The following is a 15,907-nucleotide window of genomic DNA, read 5'->3' on the forward strand; positions in this document are numbered from 1 at the left end:
ATCGTGGCTTCTGTGTATGGGGCTATTTATTGTTGCGAGCTCTCAAACAAATGTGTAGTTTACCCTCTCCTGGCTTCCATCATCAACTTGCTGTCCTACATCTTTTTCTTTCTTTGTGTTTTAAGATTTATCACTTTGCATGTGTGATGCTGTGTGGTCCCAGCTTACCCTACTTCTCATTGTATTCAATGTGCCCAAATTCCTTTTTTTTTTTTTTTATTACCATAAACCCCTCTGGCAGTCTAGCAATTGTTTCCCTCACCTTTCCCCCTTTGGTAAAAAATATTCCAGATTTAGATGGACCCAGCGGCACAGGGGATAAAGTGACCCCCCCCCCCCCTTCAAAAATGCAACCAGTCTACCTTGTAAACATAAGGAATAAGCATGAATGCAGTAATTTATATTGTTTACCCACTGCATAATGTTGAAATTGACAATTCATTTAAGCTTCTTCTTTTTTTTTTTTGCTTGTTCAGTCAATACAGCTGGATTATGGTGGGACTTTACAGTGTAAACTAAATTACGAAGATATTGCCCAGAGGGTGTGAAAAGACAGCACATTATTTTTCATCCATGGCAGGAGAGCTGGATTAATGGTTTCAACTGTTTTAGATTAGTCTGGAGACTTACAAATAGCACCCACCTGTTCCTGTTACCAACATACGGTATGTACTGTATGTAAATAAAAGCATTTATTGGCTGACATGTAAGGTCCTGCATGAAGATACTGAAAATCTTAAACGTTGTCCTCACTGCTCAATGCTCAGATTTGCACATACTGCAGTATCAACTGACACAGTATTGCAATACATAGAAATGGAACAACATGAGAAAATATGGCCAAACTAATTGCAATGATTAGTTAATTACGCTATTTGTACATTGAGCTAAAATCCAACTGTTGTTTCTCAGATGTGAAGTACTCTTTGCTATATTGTCATCCTAGTGCAACCCACACTAACACTGCAGTACTGCAGGACCCCTGGTTCATTTTAGCTCATACTTTTTATCTAGTAATCTGAATGCCAGATCAACAACTCTGAGCTCAGCTATAGAGAGAGCTTTGAAAATGGTTTTACACTCGTTCTTGTAATAAAAATTGCTGTTCAGGCTTGATATTCACATACAGCTATCACAGCCTTAACAAAGCATTTCCCTGAACCTTAACCCTAAGAAGTTAATGCCTAATTCCTAACCATAACCCAAATCCAATTCTTAGCCCAATGTTAACTGGTTGAGTTTCTCACCTCTGGTTGAGTGAGGTTCTGCCTCATACGACCAGGTTTTGGTCTCCATGAGGACTGCTAGTCCTGACAAGGTCAGTGTTTATGCCAGAAACGGTCCTTAAGTGGTTACAAGAATGCACACACACTGATCTGACATAGCTTGACTGGCTCAGGCTCATCTCAGCTGTCACTTTGAGATTTAATGGATTATACTGATCTTAAAAGTGTTGACACAAGGCTTGTGCAGGACATTGATAATATGCTAAATAGATCATAAAGCCCCTGAATGCACATAAGGACAGTTGAACATATTAAATTCAAGTGCCCTGAGACTAAGATCAGGACTCTGATTTATTTCCTGTTGTTATACGACCATGGGGACCATAAACAACAAATTAGCACTGCACACCAACAATCACATCACTAATTTAAGAACCCTTAATTAGCTGACTTAAAGTGGAAAGAGTAATGGGAGGATACAGCAGACTTTTCCTCACAGTTTGATTGGTATTCTATTACTCTGCTATCTACTTGTCCTGACTGATTAAAGAACTTTTGAGTTGAGACAACCCTTTTTATATAGCTCCCGACTCCTTAACTCTTTCCCCACTCACTGTTGTTGTTCAAAACACCGTCAGTTTAACCGACTCATTATGTCGACTTTCCGCATTTATATTTTATTCAAGAGTATGCATGATTTTTTTGTTCAGGAATGAAATTTGTTTCAGAATGGGCTGTATCAAATCAGAGTTTTTGGACATGTTCACATGACATATTTTTATTCTGATTACTTGTCCATGTAAACATAGCTAGAACCAGACAGTTGCAGAGGACAGTTTACATTGACTGCAAAGCCAATTGAAAACAGCTGAAACCAACAGACTATTTGCTGTTGAGTCTGATTTGGGTTGCATGCAGGTTCATAATAGGTCCTGTAACACTATGATTATTGTATAATCTTCTTAAAATGACAATACCCATAATCTATGCTTGTAGTCTCACCCACCTATAATTATAAATCCTACCACGGCTGATTACTGAAGTGCAATCACTGAGCATTGCAGAGACAAGTCGCCGTGTTGAAGTAGATTTTTGGAAAGTCAGAAAGAGGCGGCGAGCTGAAAGCTTTTTATTAGATTGGCAACTGAAAGTATTTCTTGTTAACCACATGACCATAGCCTTTTAGGCACAGAGATAGTATTCAAGTGAGATTGGCAATTACAGGGATGCAGTCAGGAGAGCTAAAAGCTGTTATAAGGCTCATGGCAAAGATGAATCAAGCGAATGTATCTTGTATGAGGGTTGAGTATGCTGCTGTTGAGACATTTACTGTATAAAGCTAGTGAGTCCAACCCTTAGAGACAGAGTGGAGATGTGAAAGCTTTTACTATTGTGATGACTGAACACAAATAAACAATCACATCATTTCTTTACCTCCTGAAACAGTCCTGACCTGTTTCAGCTGACAGTCACAAGGAAACGGGGGTCGGCTTCGAAGGACAAACGGACATCTTTGCTGAAAGCTGTTGTTAGGATACGTCTGCACTTGTGTTTTCACTGTTTTGATGAGCCACTGTTCCACAGATGATGCCTATTATCTAACTAATTACATTGACTACCTCAGGCTGGATGGCCTGTGCCTGTAATTCCAATCAAGGCAAAATTCAATTATTAACCGGATTAATGGTGCTGTGGTGTGTACGTTGTGTGCTCACAAGAGAGTGCATGAAGTTTATGTGTTGTTATTTGGGCCGGAGTGCACATTTCACATGATGAGGAGAGATTTATGAGCGTGAGAGTGGAAACAAATGCCCAGAGGGCCAACGCAGAGACTGGTTGAGGAAGATAAACAGAGAATTAATGTGAATGTAAATATCTCAAATGATGTATGGCAGATGGGAAGAAACTCTATGCATTAGTGATGCACAGGGTAAAGCTTAGAAAAAAATACATAAATAGTATCCAAACTTTCATGTCCATGCGGTGGGGAATTGAATCCTGGGACAGGTCAAGGGTGGGGGTGTCCCTGAGCAAGATACAGTACAGCAGATGCACTTACATGGTGTGTGTTTGTGTGTGTGCAAATAAAAGTAATTCTGATTCTAACCAGTCATTTATAGATGGAATTAACAGGGTTCTGTTTCACAGACTTTAGCTAGGACTGTTAGGAAAACAGTTAAGAAAACAAGTGACTCAGGGAGAACTTCAACAGGAAAAAAATACACAATACACATAACAAAAACATATTCATAGATTTCGATTGCCAATTCTAATAAAATAACTGTAATAGTTTAGACTAAAAGTTTTACAGTAATGCATTAATGCATCTTACGTAGTGGAGTAATGTGTCACGTAATAAGGTCCCTTTATATTGCATTGTTTAACCAGCCTGCTTATACAGAATTATTGTGTGTGAGTGTGGTGGATGCCTGGTCCGAGGTGGATGCATCTGTAATTGTCGTGACGCAGTGATTATGTAAATGTGCCACAGAAAAATCTATTGGCAGTCGCTATCAGAGTGCAGCTGTTATCATAATATTATAATAGATCAGTATTATATGTCAATTTCTATGTAACTAGCAATAAACCAGGCATCTGGTCTACACTCTGCCCACACACTCCTTCTAGAGTGTGTTGAAATCCAAATACCAATTGCACCTTAGACATGAAACATGATAGATATATATATATACATGTACATTTATAAATATACAGTTTATATTCATTCTGCATTGAGAAAGCCGTTCTACTGTAACTCCAAAAGCACATCACATAAAAATAGGTTTTAACGCAATACGGTTAATGCATGGTGGGAGCTTGGTCATTGTACTCATTGCACTCTTAACAGACTTAACAGAGTTATCAAACAATGAGACTAGAGTCTGGATGAACAGACCCTATGCCTCAATTCTTTTATGATGATAAAGTCAGGACAATATGTTCCAGTGATAGCTCAGATGTTTTGAATTCTGACGTATGACTGATGCATATTCAGCACTGACTTTGCCGTGTGTGCCACCTCAGCACCACCAGGAGGTGAAGCAGCCTGAGACACAGAGGCTCGCTCTCAATGAAAACATGGCCGCCAGCAAAGACACAAGGAAAAAACAGACTGGCCATAACACAAATGCTCACCCAAAATAATCAAGGGCAGCTTTTTCTCCCTGTTGGACAGCCTTTTTCAACTGGAAACTGAATAGTCCCTGCTGCACTGCAATCTGTGTTAAAGAAAAGGAAATGTGTGTTATAGCTTGTGGGAACACAAGAGCTGGTGGTCGACTGCTGCTCTGTTTGGTTAGTTTGTGTCACTCACTGTAAGTAAAATTGGACAAAGATGTTCAAACACCAGTCACAAGATATGAACTTACCAGTGGTCGTAGTAGTGGATCAACGACTCACGCGTGCGGGTTTTATCTACAGACTTTGCAGGATTGGATTTTATTACATGGGCCTTCGGTAATGTGGCTCTGTTGTCCTCAGTGAGAGCGGGCCTTCCTGTGTCAGTGCTGAGAGGGTGGGAAGTCACAACCTCATGCAACCGCACATGAAAAAAGTTGAAGCTATACCTTTAAGAGACAACAGGTTGAACATATCTTAGAATCCAATTAACATTTTTCTCATCATCGTTACCTTATGGTTTGGAGAAGCTTCATGAGTCAGATTGTTTATTTTCAATCAGCCGCTACATAAATAGACATTAGCAGCAGTTTAATGTGCAGCAATTATTTGCCCTCACCCTAATTTCCATGTATTTGCATATGGGTGCTTAATCAAATAAGACTTTCCATCTTTGGTCACTCTTCTAAATGTCAGAGTCCTGCTCGAAGTGAATAGGATCAGGCGTGTTCATGCACACTGCCCATTGAGCTGGAATGATTCAAAGCACATTACATCTGTCATGCTTTACAAAGCGCCCGTTGCCTTAAACAGAGTGGAAAGATAATACAGTGAAGCCTATCACACGCCCCGTTGAAAATAATTAATCCAGCATACAAGCATTACGAAAAACAGATGAGGGAGGCAATACTCAATAAACTCTGTGCGGCATTCACTTGTTGTTTGGCAAATGTGTTACCCGACTCTCTGGCTGGGTGAAGGATGTCTGTCCATTGAGGCAAAAATGCACATGAACTTGCACCTGAGCACGTATTCCGGTGTTGTTGTTATCGTGTGGAGGCTATTATGTAAATGTGGAGGCGTAAATGTTGAAACACGCAGGAACACACAACAAGGCCTGTGTGCATTGTGTTTGTGAATGTTTTTTCGATTTGTTCCTCCAACTTGTGCAGTGACCTGTGTTTGTGATCATTTTGTGCGCTAGTCTCTGGACAGGTGTGACAGATTTTGACTCACACAAGCAGACAACGAATATCCAGCCACAACAACTAGCCAAAAAAGTGAGAGAAGGAGACTTTGAGTGGAGGAGGATTTCAACTTTTTTTTAACACATGCACAAATTATCCATTTCTACACAGTTCTCTTTCCTTGGAAAACAAATTGGAACGTTGCACGATGTAAATTTGTGTAAATCAGCAGAGAAATGGGGTCACCTGTATGCTAGTCATTTCACGCTGACAAAACAAATAAGCAATTTCAAAGAGAGAGTAAAAATTGAGAGGGACAAGTGAAGGGAACTGAAATGAAAAAAGAAAATGACGCGAGTGTAGAAGTTTAAAAATAGAAGGGGTGAGAACAGACAGAAAAAGTTAGTTAAGAATGTAAATGTGAATGATTTGTAGACTTTTATATGCAGTAAAGTGAAAGATTAACGGGGATGTCGTGAAACTAAGGAAAAGACTGGTTGGACACAGGGTTTGTGTTGATGTTAAATGTTAACGGGCAGTGTGTGTGTGCATCAGTCAGACCGTGTGAGCAGAGGTCAGGGTCAACTTCGCCTTAAACTTGTTTAGGTTGAGGATAATTGCCTTTTTGCAGACATGCTCACACAGACAATGGAAAACAAGCGAACACTCAGAGACAGGATGCTATTCTGAATAGATTATGCAAACTAGATGCAGAGTATATCAGGCTGGCGGAAGAGAGGGAGTCAAGTGTGAAGGTTGATACAGACTAAGGCATTATTGGTTATGCAGGTTAATGCAGTACTGATTGGTGCTCAGAGGGGTGACGGCAGGTGTTACAGGGAAGAGGATTTTAATTCAAATGGCATGTGTGAATATTTAAACTGAAAGGGTGCATCAATATACATGAATGTGTTTTTGAGAGCATGAGGTAAAAATCTGCTGCTGTCCTAAATTATTATAACTATTTTATTTATTGATTAAATTCACATGGAGATTGCTTGTTAATCATTTGTGTAATTATGTCAGAGTTGGCCAAAAAAAAGCTGGTTTTCATTTGTAGGCAATGGACTGACTCTTTCCTCTCCCTCCCTTTAGGACAGTCCACTTATTCTTCAGTCAGACAGAAATGTGACAGTCAATGCTAGAAATGATCAAGGACAACTGACCGGTCAACTAACCGTGGGTAAGATGGACACACACACACACACACACACACATACACACACAATACACTACAAACAGCAACTTTAAAGTAATCCAAGCATTGTTATAATATGAGTGCTGAAATGATGAAAAGTTGAAAAGATTATACCAGTTAGCCACACAATTGTCAACATTAGTATTATGGTTGGACTTTTTCTGACCGAACTGATCACACCAGGAATCTCGTCGAACTAACACATAAAGGATAATGCTACAGTGACATAACATGTGTTTTCAAAGTCGTAGAGTTAAGTCATTATAAAACAATTGCCATTATAAACCTACTACTGTGTTATTACAGAGACACAAAACATAATGGAGGTCTGTAAATATCTTATGACATAATAAAAGCACGGGGCGGCTAAGCAGAGGGAATTCCAATCATGTCCGACTAGCACTCAGAACAAGCCCCAAACCAAATACTTTGTTTTTAACTTTAAAAGTGGGTTTGAAACATGTCATGTCATTGGTACTGGGGTTTTTGCTATAGCAAACAAGAATGCCAAACGTGTTATTTGATTGTGCAATAGAATAAATACTTTAGAGAAGGCGATTATGTGTCCTACACATGACAAGTGATTGAATTGTCAAAAACACACATTTATTTTTGTTCTTTTGGCAGGTGTTCAATAATGATACAGACAGTCATAGTACTAAGATTTCCTGAGATTGGTTCATTGAATTCCATTATTGCTATAATACTATGATCTTAGTGTGACTTAACAAAGCTTTGTCTTTTCACCCTGTCTTCCAACCCTTAGGAACTGTTCAGTACAACGTCTTTAATAATGTATACATATGAAATATTAAATTCCAAGGCAGGAACAAATGTTGGCAGCCATCTTTTACGTATTCTCCTTTGTTGCCACTGTCCTTAGCAATTCACCAGTACATGAAGTACACATTGTACTTACATCCTCACAGAGTAAGTCTCATTTTTTTCCATAATGATGTACATACACCATTTAGTTGCAATAATTTACAAACACCAAAGTCTTCAAAGACATTTACTATATGTATGAAATCTTTCCAATTATGAATTGTTATTATTAACAATTATTTGTTTTAGGTACCTTATTCTTATCATCAACCTGCAGAGTTTTGTAATATTTTAATTATAACATTTTTTTGTATTCATGAAAATAATTTATTAGAGCCACTTGACAAGGCCTTGTTAATGAATAAATCTGATTTAATGTAATTACTTTAATTATCTCTCTACGTTACCCCGGTCTACTTTCAGATCAATTACAGCTGGAAATGGGTATTTCTTTCATCTGCGATGACAATTACACCAGCGTACATATTAATCTATCACCATAATTGTCTCACTGAGTTATTGCTATACTGTGTCACGACTCGGCTCAAGGCCCTGAGAAATAAAGGAGGGAAACTTAGCTTACAGTGCAGTGGAAAAGAAGGTAATTTATTTTATATCAAACAGGAAAATAAAGCAGGAACATTGAACGAGCTGAAAATATTTGGTGTGTCATCTTCAGCGTCAGTGGTGAATGTGTGTGTTTGGATGAGTGACCTGTGAGAGGTGTTGATAGCAGAGTAGTGGTATAGAGCTGTTACCATGCAGCAAAAAGACCCGGGTTCACCACCTGGTCGGATAAAGGGCCTTTCTGCCTGGAGTTTGCATGTTCTCCCTGTGTGTATGTGGGTTTTCTCCAGGTTCTCTGGTTTCCTCCCACAGTCCAAAAACATACAGCGGTTAATTAAACACTCACTAAATTGCCCTTAGGTGTGAATATGACAGTGTTGGTTTGAATGCTTGTTCGTTTCTATTGGCGTGTTTCCACCGCTCGCCTAGCCTCGGCACGGCGCGGTTAAGGTGCGTTTCTACTACCTGGTACCAGGTTATTATTTTAGTACCTGCTCTGGCGAGGTTCCAAGCGAACTGAGGCAACCACTGATTGGTCAGAGTGCCCTCAGAGGAAGAGACGTCCGACACAAGAATCAAGCCCAACAATGCTGAACTGTATTTCAGTCCAGTGACTGTGTCAGAGTCTCTGCTCCAGTCATGGAGGAAGTACTGAACAAATATGTTTAATTAACTAATTCTAATAATTCAGTTACACTGAAAACAACTGCTCTACAAGTCACTAGTCACTCGCTTGTGTGTGTGCAAGTAAAACGAAGTGACAGCAGTTTCACGCAGCCGTGCAGTGATGTTGAGTAGATACACTTTTCCATAGGTGGAAAATGGGCTTATGTGTTGTGATGGACCTGTTCAGAGACCTATGTCTTCTGGTTTTGGCTCCAGTGGAGGATGGATGGAGAACACTGGGCCCGGGTGTTTCTTATCAACTTTTAGACTTTTTTTAATATCTTAACTTTCCTATCTGATTTTAATAAAAGTTATGTTTTTTTCCTTGACACAGATAATACTGAAAAGACCTTTAATAGATGATTTTTAATTTAGCAGAGATTCATAATCTTCTCTACCATCATATTTGCTTTTCTCCCCATCTTCACACTATAACCAGGGTTTAACCATTTTTGTTCTAAATAACTTTCCTTCTTAAGCCATTATTTGATAATGTGTTAGTACTTCATAATAGAAAAGGTGGATAAGATTTTAGCTGATACGATCTTGTAAATGGCATAAATAATCGTAAAGCCTACTGCTTTCAGAGTGTTACTTAGTGTCAGTAAGACTTCTTTACTAATTCCTTGCATCGCCTTTGTTGTCATTTTATAAGTCATACACATCAGATATCCTTCAAATGTTGTCATCTTTATGACACTGGACCAGCAGTCCAATAATAGCATGGAAAAATGACTTAGTTTAGAATTTGGCAAGGCTGTCAATCTCAGTGAGATGCAATAATGAAAACAGATATACAGTATGTCTGTAAAGAAAGAGGAGCAGGTAGAATGGAAGCAAAGCAATATAACTGACTGCAACTGGACAAATAATCAGGAAATATTTACTGCCCATGTGCCCAAGCACGAATAGAAGATATGTGCAATAAGGTTTCCATTGCAGGCAAAGCATATTTCTAGTATGCCTGTGGGTTACTTAGTCATTCTTTCAAAAAATAGTCTCAGGGAGAGAGTCATTGTCTTTACTCAGACTGTTTGACCTCCCTGTTCTTGCAGAGGGAAGCATGAGCGAGGATAATTACTTGGTACTGAAGACAAAATACTATATATTATGGGTAACATCAAATAAAACACCTTACCATTATGTTCAAGTATAAAGAAGGCCTGAAGGAGTTGCATTGTGTTTTTGTGGATCTAGGACTAAGATGAAGGTTAGTAGGAGCGACACAGAGTACCTGTGTGTGAATGACAGTGAGGCAGGACGGTGACGATGCAAGGAGCAGATGTAGAGAAAGTGGATGACTTTAAATACCTGGGCTAAACCATCCAAAGCAACAGTGCAAAAGAGAGGTGAAGTGCATGCAGAATGGAGTGGGTGGAGACGGGTGTCAAGGTGATGTGTGACAAAAGGATAGCAGCAAAAATGAAAGAGAAGGCCGACAAGATGGTAGTGAGACCGTGACACTGTCAAGAAAGAGAGGCAAGGTTGAAATGGTTTGGTCACGTGCAGAGGAGGGATAGTGGTTATATTGGACATATGATTTTGGAGATGGAGCTGCCGGCCACGAGGAAAAGAGGAAGACCACAGAGAAGGTCCATGGATGTTGTGAATGAGGACAGTTGGTGGTGATGGAAGAGGACACTAGGGATAGGGAAAGATGAAGACAGATGATCCGCAGTGGCAACCCCTAAGAGAGAAGCCAAAAGAAGAAGATCACAAATGGAAATGCAGAAATACATTGAAGGCTCTGTTCTTCAGATGCTCCCTGGATTGGCCAAACAGCACGCTAAGCCAACAATGGAGTGAATTGCAAGAGACCCCCAATAAAGGAGTAAGCCCAAGCAGCTGGGATGGTGGTCACAATGCTTTGCCAGCAGCAACACTGTGAAGCAGCATTGATGTAGCAACAAACGAGTGAGGCTGGAGTGTTATTTACCACCTTGATGTGAGAGCGACGGTGATTAGAGCATGGTTAATAGGTTGCAGCCACCTGATTACAGCTGGGGCATATGACTACCATGTATGAACTAAAGCAAAGCTTCATACATTAAATACTTAGTAATCCACTCAATAATCTGTCATTATAAGGTCATACCTGAGCTGCCAGCTGATGATGGCTGGCATGAAGATCTGCTGATGTCATACTGGCTGAGTTTGACTCCATGACCTGCTTAAACTAATGCTAATGCTGCTCAGGTTTGGTGGCCAGAGGCCAAAGTCACTGTATTCTCATCAAACACAATTTTTGTCCTTGTGGTATATTAGGAACACCTTGAAAGGACTCCTTCAAATTTCATATTTTTCTAAGCCTAGAATTTAAGACAGACTGTTGAATTTGAAAATGCCATCATAGTCTTGACTACATACTGTATATTATTAAAGCCTGGACAGACATGGATGTGAATGCATTGGCATAAGCATGTGATTCAAGTTATTCTATGTATTTTCCATATTCAAATTCACTTTTTTTGTGATGACATTAGAATTCAGGATGTTAGGAGAGAGATTAATTTCCGCATTGATTTCATGACAGGTGACGTAAATGATATTTTTAGAGAGAGGGCTGGTCTACACTGCTCATTTGATGCGTATGCAGCTTGTAGGCACTCTCCTGTAGGCCAGCCAGCCACCTCTAGTGTTTTTCTATGCACTTAGAGTTTTTTCAATCCCTGACACTTTGAAGGTTTGAAATCCCTGACAGCTTACCTCCTGCTGATACAACTCCCCAAAGTAGCTTTCCTCACGAAGAAAAAGCACTTTAATGCTTATGTGGATCTGAGTGAGTATCTGTCTGCCTGCCTGTCTTTGAGTCAGCAGAATCAGTCGGTGTTTAAACGAGATGGCCAGACTGCCCACTGCAGCCAGCTTAGTAAGGCTGCTGCAGGGTGTCCTAACTTGTCCGGTCGGACAAATACTTGGTTTGGACAGCGATGTACAGGTGACTGCACACTGGTGTAGAAATGACTTGATTTCCTTTCTGATGCTTCACAATATATCTAAAAAGAAAATCTCATTGCAATTTGTTGCACAATATTGTGTTCATAAGACAACTTGAACTGTAATAAATGTAGATTATTCCTTATGCTAATTTTGTTTGGCCAAGAACATACCAAGGTAGATTTGTTTTCTTTCATTTTATCATTTCCTTTACATTACATCCGTATCTACTGAAACCCAATTGCAATGAAGGCCCCTGAAATTGGATTTAAATGATTTGTTTACATTAATAACACAGCACTGTGCAAAGGACTCAGGGCACCTACAGCTTTGTTATTTTCATGTCTGCCACATTCTGTGATCACTGGCATTTGGATTGGAATGATGTGACTGAAAGTTGGTCTTATATATTAGCAAGCTGTCAATGAGTTGAAGACATTCAGTATGTCTGAATAAACCTGGCTCCTGTTTCAGAGGAGATCTTTTTCAATGTGAAATAGTAGAACAAACACAGGTTTTACCAATAACATTAATCAGGGTTCCACTCCAGGTTTCAGAGAGCCGTGGTGATGCTATTGTTCAAGCGTAAGTGTAGGTCACACTAAATACCTGACAGTATAACCTGTTTGTTGTGTTTATTATAGCATTGCTTAAACAGCAATTCTAATGCTGGCCTAAAGCCCTATTTGGACGGAATTTGTTTTACCTGGGGAGGTGGGGTAAAGTAATTATTTAGTCCTGTCCAAAAGTGCCATGTCAGTAATCATTACTGGACGATGTCAGTAAAAATTATGGCGAAATTTACCTGGTGTAAAAAGGTCTGGAAAATTTTCCCCAGGTAATACTAAATCCATGCGCTGACCAGCAGTAAACATGTGTGTAAATATTCCATCATCTCAAGTAGTTTTCTGTGGATTTACAAGCGTGGATGCGCTATATCGGTGTGTGTCTGCACTAGTGTGATATGAAGAAGCAACGTAGTGTGCACATGGTGTCAGAAGGTGGCGGTGGGGCCTTGTCTAGGGGTCTCCCGCATGGCTCTGGTCGACCAGGCTGGAGCCTGCAATGGCTGAAGTGGACGTGGCCCAATAAAGGGCTCCTGCGACAAACGGGGCAATTTACCCAGATTTATCGCACCCAATTGTGGTAGTTTTACTGAGATTTCTTATCCCCTGCATATGGGGCATTAATATTATAGATGTCCTGTGGTAAAATGACATTACTCCACTTCCCCATGTAAAACTAATCACATCCGAATAGGTTGCTTAAAACTTTTGCACAATACTGTAATTTTCTTTTTGAAGTGTCTGCATAGCCTCCGGGTTTGTACCCAAAGCAGCAAGGCATTAACACACGTACCCTTAATTATTAGTTTGTTTATCACAATGCATGTTTTTCCTAACATTGTGCAGCTCTGCTGTCACATGCTTGTGTTACACGAAACCCCTTGCTTTCCGTCACGTCACACACTCACCTTTTCACTTACATGCAAAACCGTTACAACTTTGGGAAAAGATTCCCCACATACAGAGAAGTATGCCAACTAAGTAGTTCCATCAATAAGCACTTTGTGACACACACAAGCAAACCAAAGACCTAAAAGGCTTGGTGATAAGGTGGAACGGGACAGAATGAATATCCCTGGGGGAACTTCTTACTGCATATTGGTCTCTGGAAATCCCTTCATCTACTCCTGCTGCCACCTCCTGTTACCTCTTTGCTGACACAGCAACACTATTAACACACAAACACACACACACACACATACACAGTCCTCCTCTTGTCTCTGTGTATTTCGTATCCTCATAGTGATATTCAGAAATCACAAAAGTAAGACGGTTATAACCTCTCTCCAGATGCTTGCCACATCGGCAGCGGCGAGGTTCCACCTCAGTGAGTGCCTTATTAATATTCATCACTGAAACTCGCCAGACAAGGAGCGCGCTTGTACAAAACCTACAGGAGCACTGTGGTCAGTGGTATGGAAAGGTGAAATGGCTACAAACGTTTGGACTTGTACGCTGACAGAATACTGAGACACCGTTGTACTGACGCCACGTTACATATCACACGGAGAAATAGACGCTAATTCAGGCTGCACAGAATTAAAGCGGAGAGCATAGAGAGAGAGGGAGATGTTGAGGTAAAACCAACGTTATGTTAGTGACTTAACTTTTTTTTTGTGAGGTCATTATGATTTAATCATCATATTGATCAGCCATAGGTAGCGGTGTACTTTTTTTACTTTCATAATCAGAACCTGACCTTGATTTGTACCCTAGCCATTCATAAAAAAAAGATGGCAGTAGGTTTCCCAGAAAAAGGGTGCATAGTTTTGATCTTTTTGAAAGTAATTATCTTTTAGGGCCTGATCTGTTAAGTCTCAAATGACATATAGAAACATTCACACCTCCACTCTCCCACCTTTTGATCCAGTCAGGGTCGGTCTTTTGAGCGAGAGAGAGAAACAGACTGAGTACATGTGTTGGCCTTGAGCTTCTCATCTCAGTTTTATCTCTCTCTTGCCCTCTCGCCCTCTCTCGCTCTCTCTGTTTCCTTCCGTCCCTCCAGCCCATCTCTTCCTCCCTGTCCTTTTCCATTGCTGTCAGCTCGTTAATTTGAGGGAGAACCTGCCATCTTTGTCTTCTGAATGGCCCACCATAAAGATGATGAGTGAACTTGGAGTTTTCAGGCTATACCCTCTTTCCCACCTTGGTGATGATCATTAGAGGACGGTGCAGTTTGTGTCTGAGCAGCATACACTAAAAACAGGCAGAGGGATTATCATCATTTAGTTCCGATTTTTGATAAATAAATAAATAAATAAAATGATGTATAATGTATAACTGTAGATTTGTGTTAGATTCAAGTGTGTTCTTCAACAGCAAAACAATTCACCACAAGTTCGAGTGAAGTTGTGTTTGCCTGACTTGCATTTGTAATATTTCCACCTTAAGCTTGAAACCTGTGTTATTCTTATTAGAAATTGTTCTTTACTGCAAGTTAAACTATAAGCAATCTCATTGACATTTAGTCACTAACCTGCAGTTAGTCCACTTACAGTAAAGACAGCAAAAAAATAAAACAATTGCTTATGTTACTATTATAAAGATGACATAAACCTTAATAAAAGTGTGCACTTAGAATAACACAACACATTGACAGCTGCTTAAATTGTCCATCTCAATTATTGTTAACTGTTTATTTCTCCTTTCCCGTCCTTTCACCTGTGTGTCTGTGTCTTGGCAGAGCTGACAGTCATTACAGACTGTCTGAGTGTGTGTTTATGTTCTGGTTGTCTTATTGACTTTTCAATTTTTCAAAGTGCATGGTGCTGATAATGAATGCTGCTTCTCCCCAAGCAAGAGGGGTATTTGTAGCGCTTATTATCCGCGTGTGTCTGTGCTGATGTTATGGGAGTAGGGGAAAAAATGTTGCTACAGTATTGAGTGAGTACAGAAGAGTGCGTCCTTTTTTTGCCTGTGTGTGAAAAAGTTGCTCACTTTTACCTGCTATAAAACAACCCTCCTAACTTTAAGTGTCTTTCAGTGCTCAAATATTTCCTTATCATTCAACACGCACATCAGCTCTATCACTCCCCTCGCCCTTTCCCCTCTTTGCCCTCTCTCTATCCTGTCATCATTTTTACCTTTCATTACCGCTTTTTTAAACATGCACAGACCTCATCTCCTATTAAACCCCCTGAATTCCCTTCTAACCTTGTCACCTTTTCCCAAACTTAAGCTTAAATTTATAAGTTCATTATCTTTATCTTCCCACTGTAATTATGTTCCGTTTTATCAGAATTTGCTTACTTCATTTCTCCGGCAATCAGCTGGTATAGTTCAAAATGTATTATCAGAGCAGCAACATTAGGATATTTAAAGGCAAAGGCCATGAAGTAATAGATGGTGAGTTAAGTCAACTTCTTTGTTATTTTGGAGCAGTTAAGACTCTTAATGTATGGAAATGTGGATTTGTAGCTGTAGCTATGTAAGAACTGTATCATATCTTCACCCGTTCTCAGACACATGGAAGCATCAAAGCAGTTTAACAGCTGAATATTGGTTGGGGGGGGTATGATTAGTACACAAAATGAGCACTTTCAGTTGTTCCATTACACACAGTCCAATTATGAATTTACATCTTTGTAAATCCCCCTCTGAGAAACAAATGATGTACAT

The 15,907-nt window shown here is 39.8% G+C and overlaps 1 protein-coding gene across 2 annotated transcripts in view; it reads left to right on the forward strand.

The window, feature by feature from the left end:
- Positions 1-15,907, forward strand: part of LOC131467624 (zeta-sarcoglycan) — a 289,872-nt gene that overhangs the window by 224,508 nt on the left and 49,457 nt on the right. For both annotated transcript variants that reach the window (XM_058641640.1, XM_058641639.1), the window contains one exon: positions 6,626-6,713. In XM_058641640.1, coding sequence (XP_058497623.1) covers positions 6,626-6,713 — 88 coding nt within the window. The remainder of the gene's footprint in view (positions 1-6,625; positions 6,714-15,907) is intronic.

The sequence above is a fragment of the Solea solea genome, chromosome 10 (assembly GCF_958295425.1).
Source record: "Solea solea chromosome 10, fSolSol10.1, whole genome shotgun sequence".
Taxonomy (NCBI): Eukaryota; Metazoa; Chordata; class Actinopteri; order Pleuronectiformes; family Soleidae; genus Solea; species Solea solea.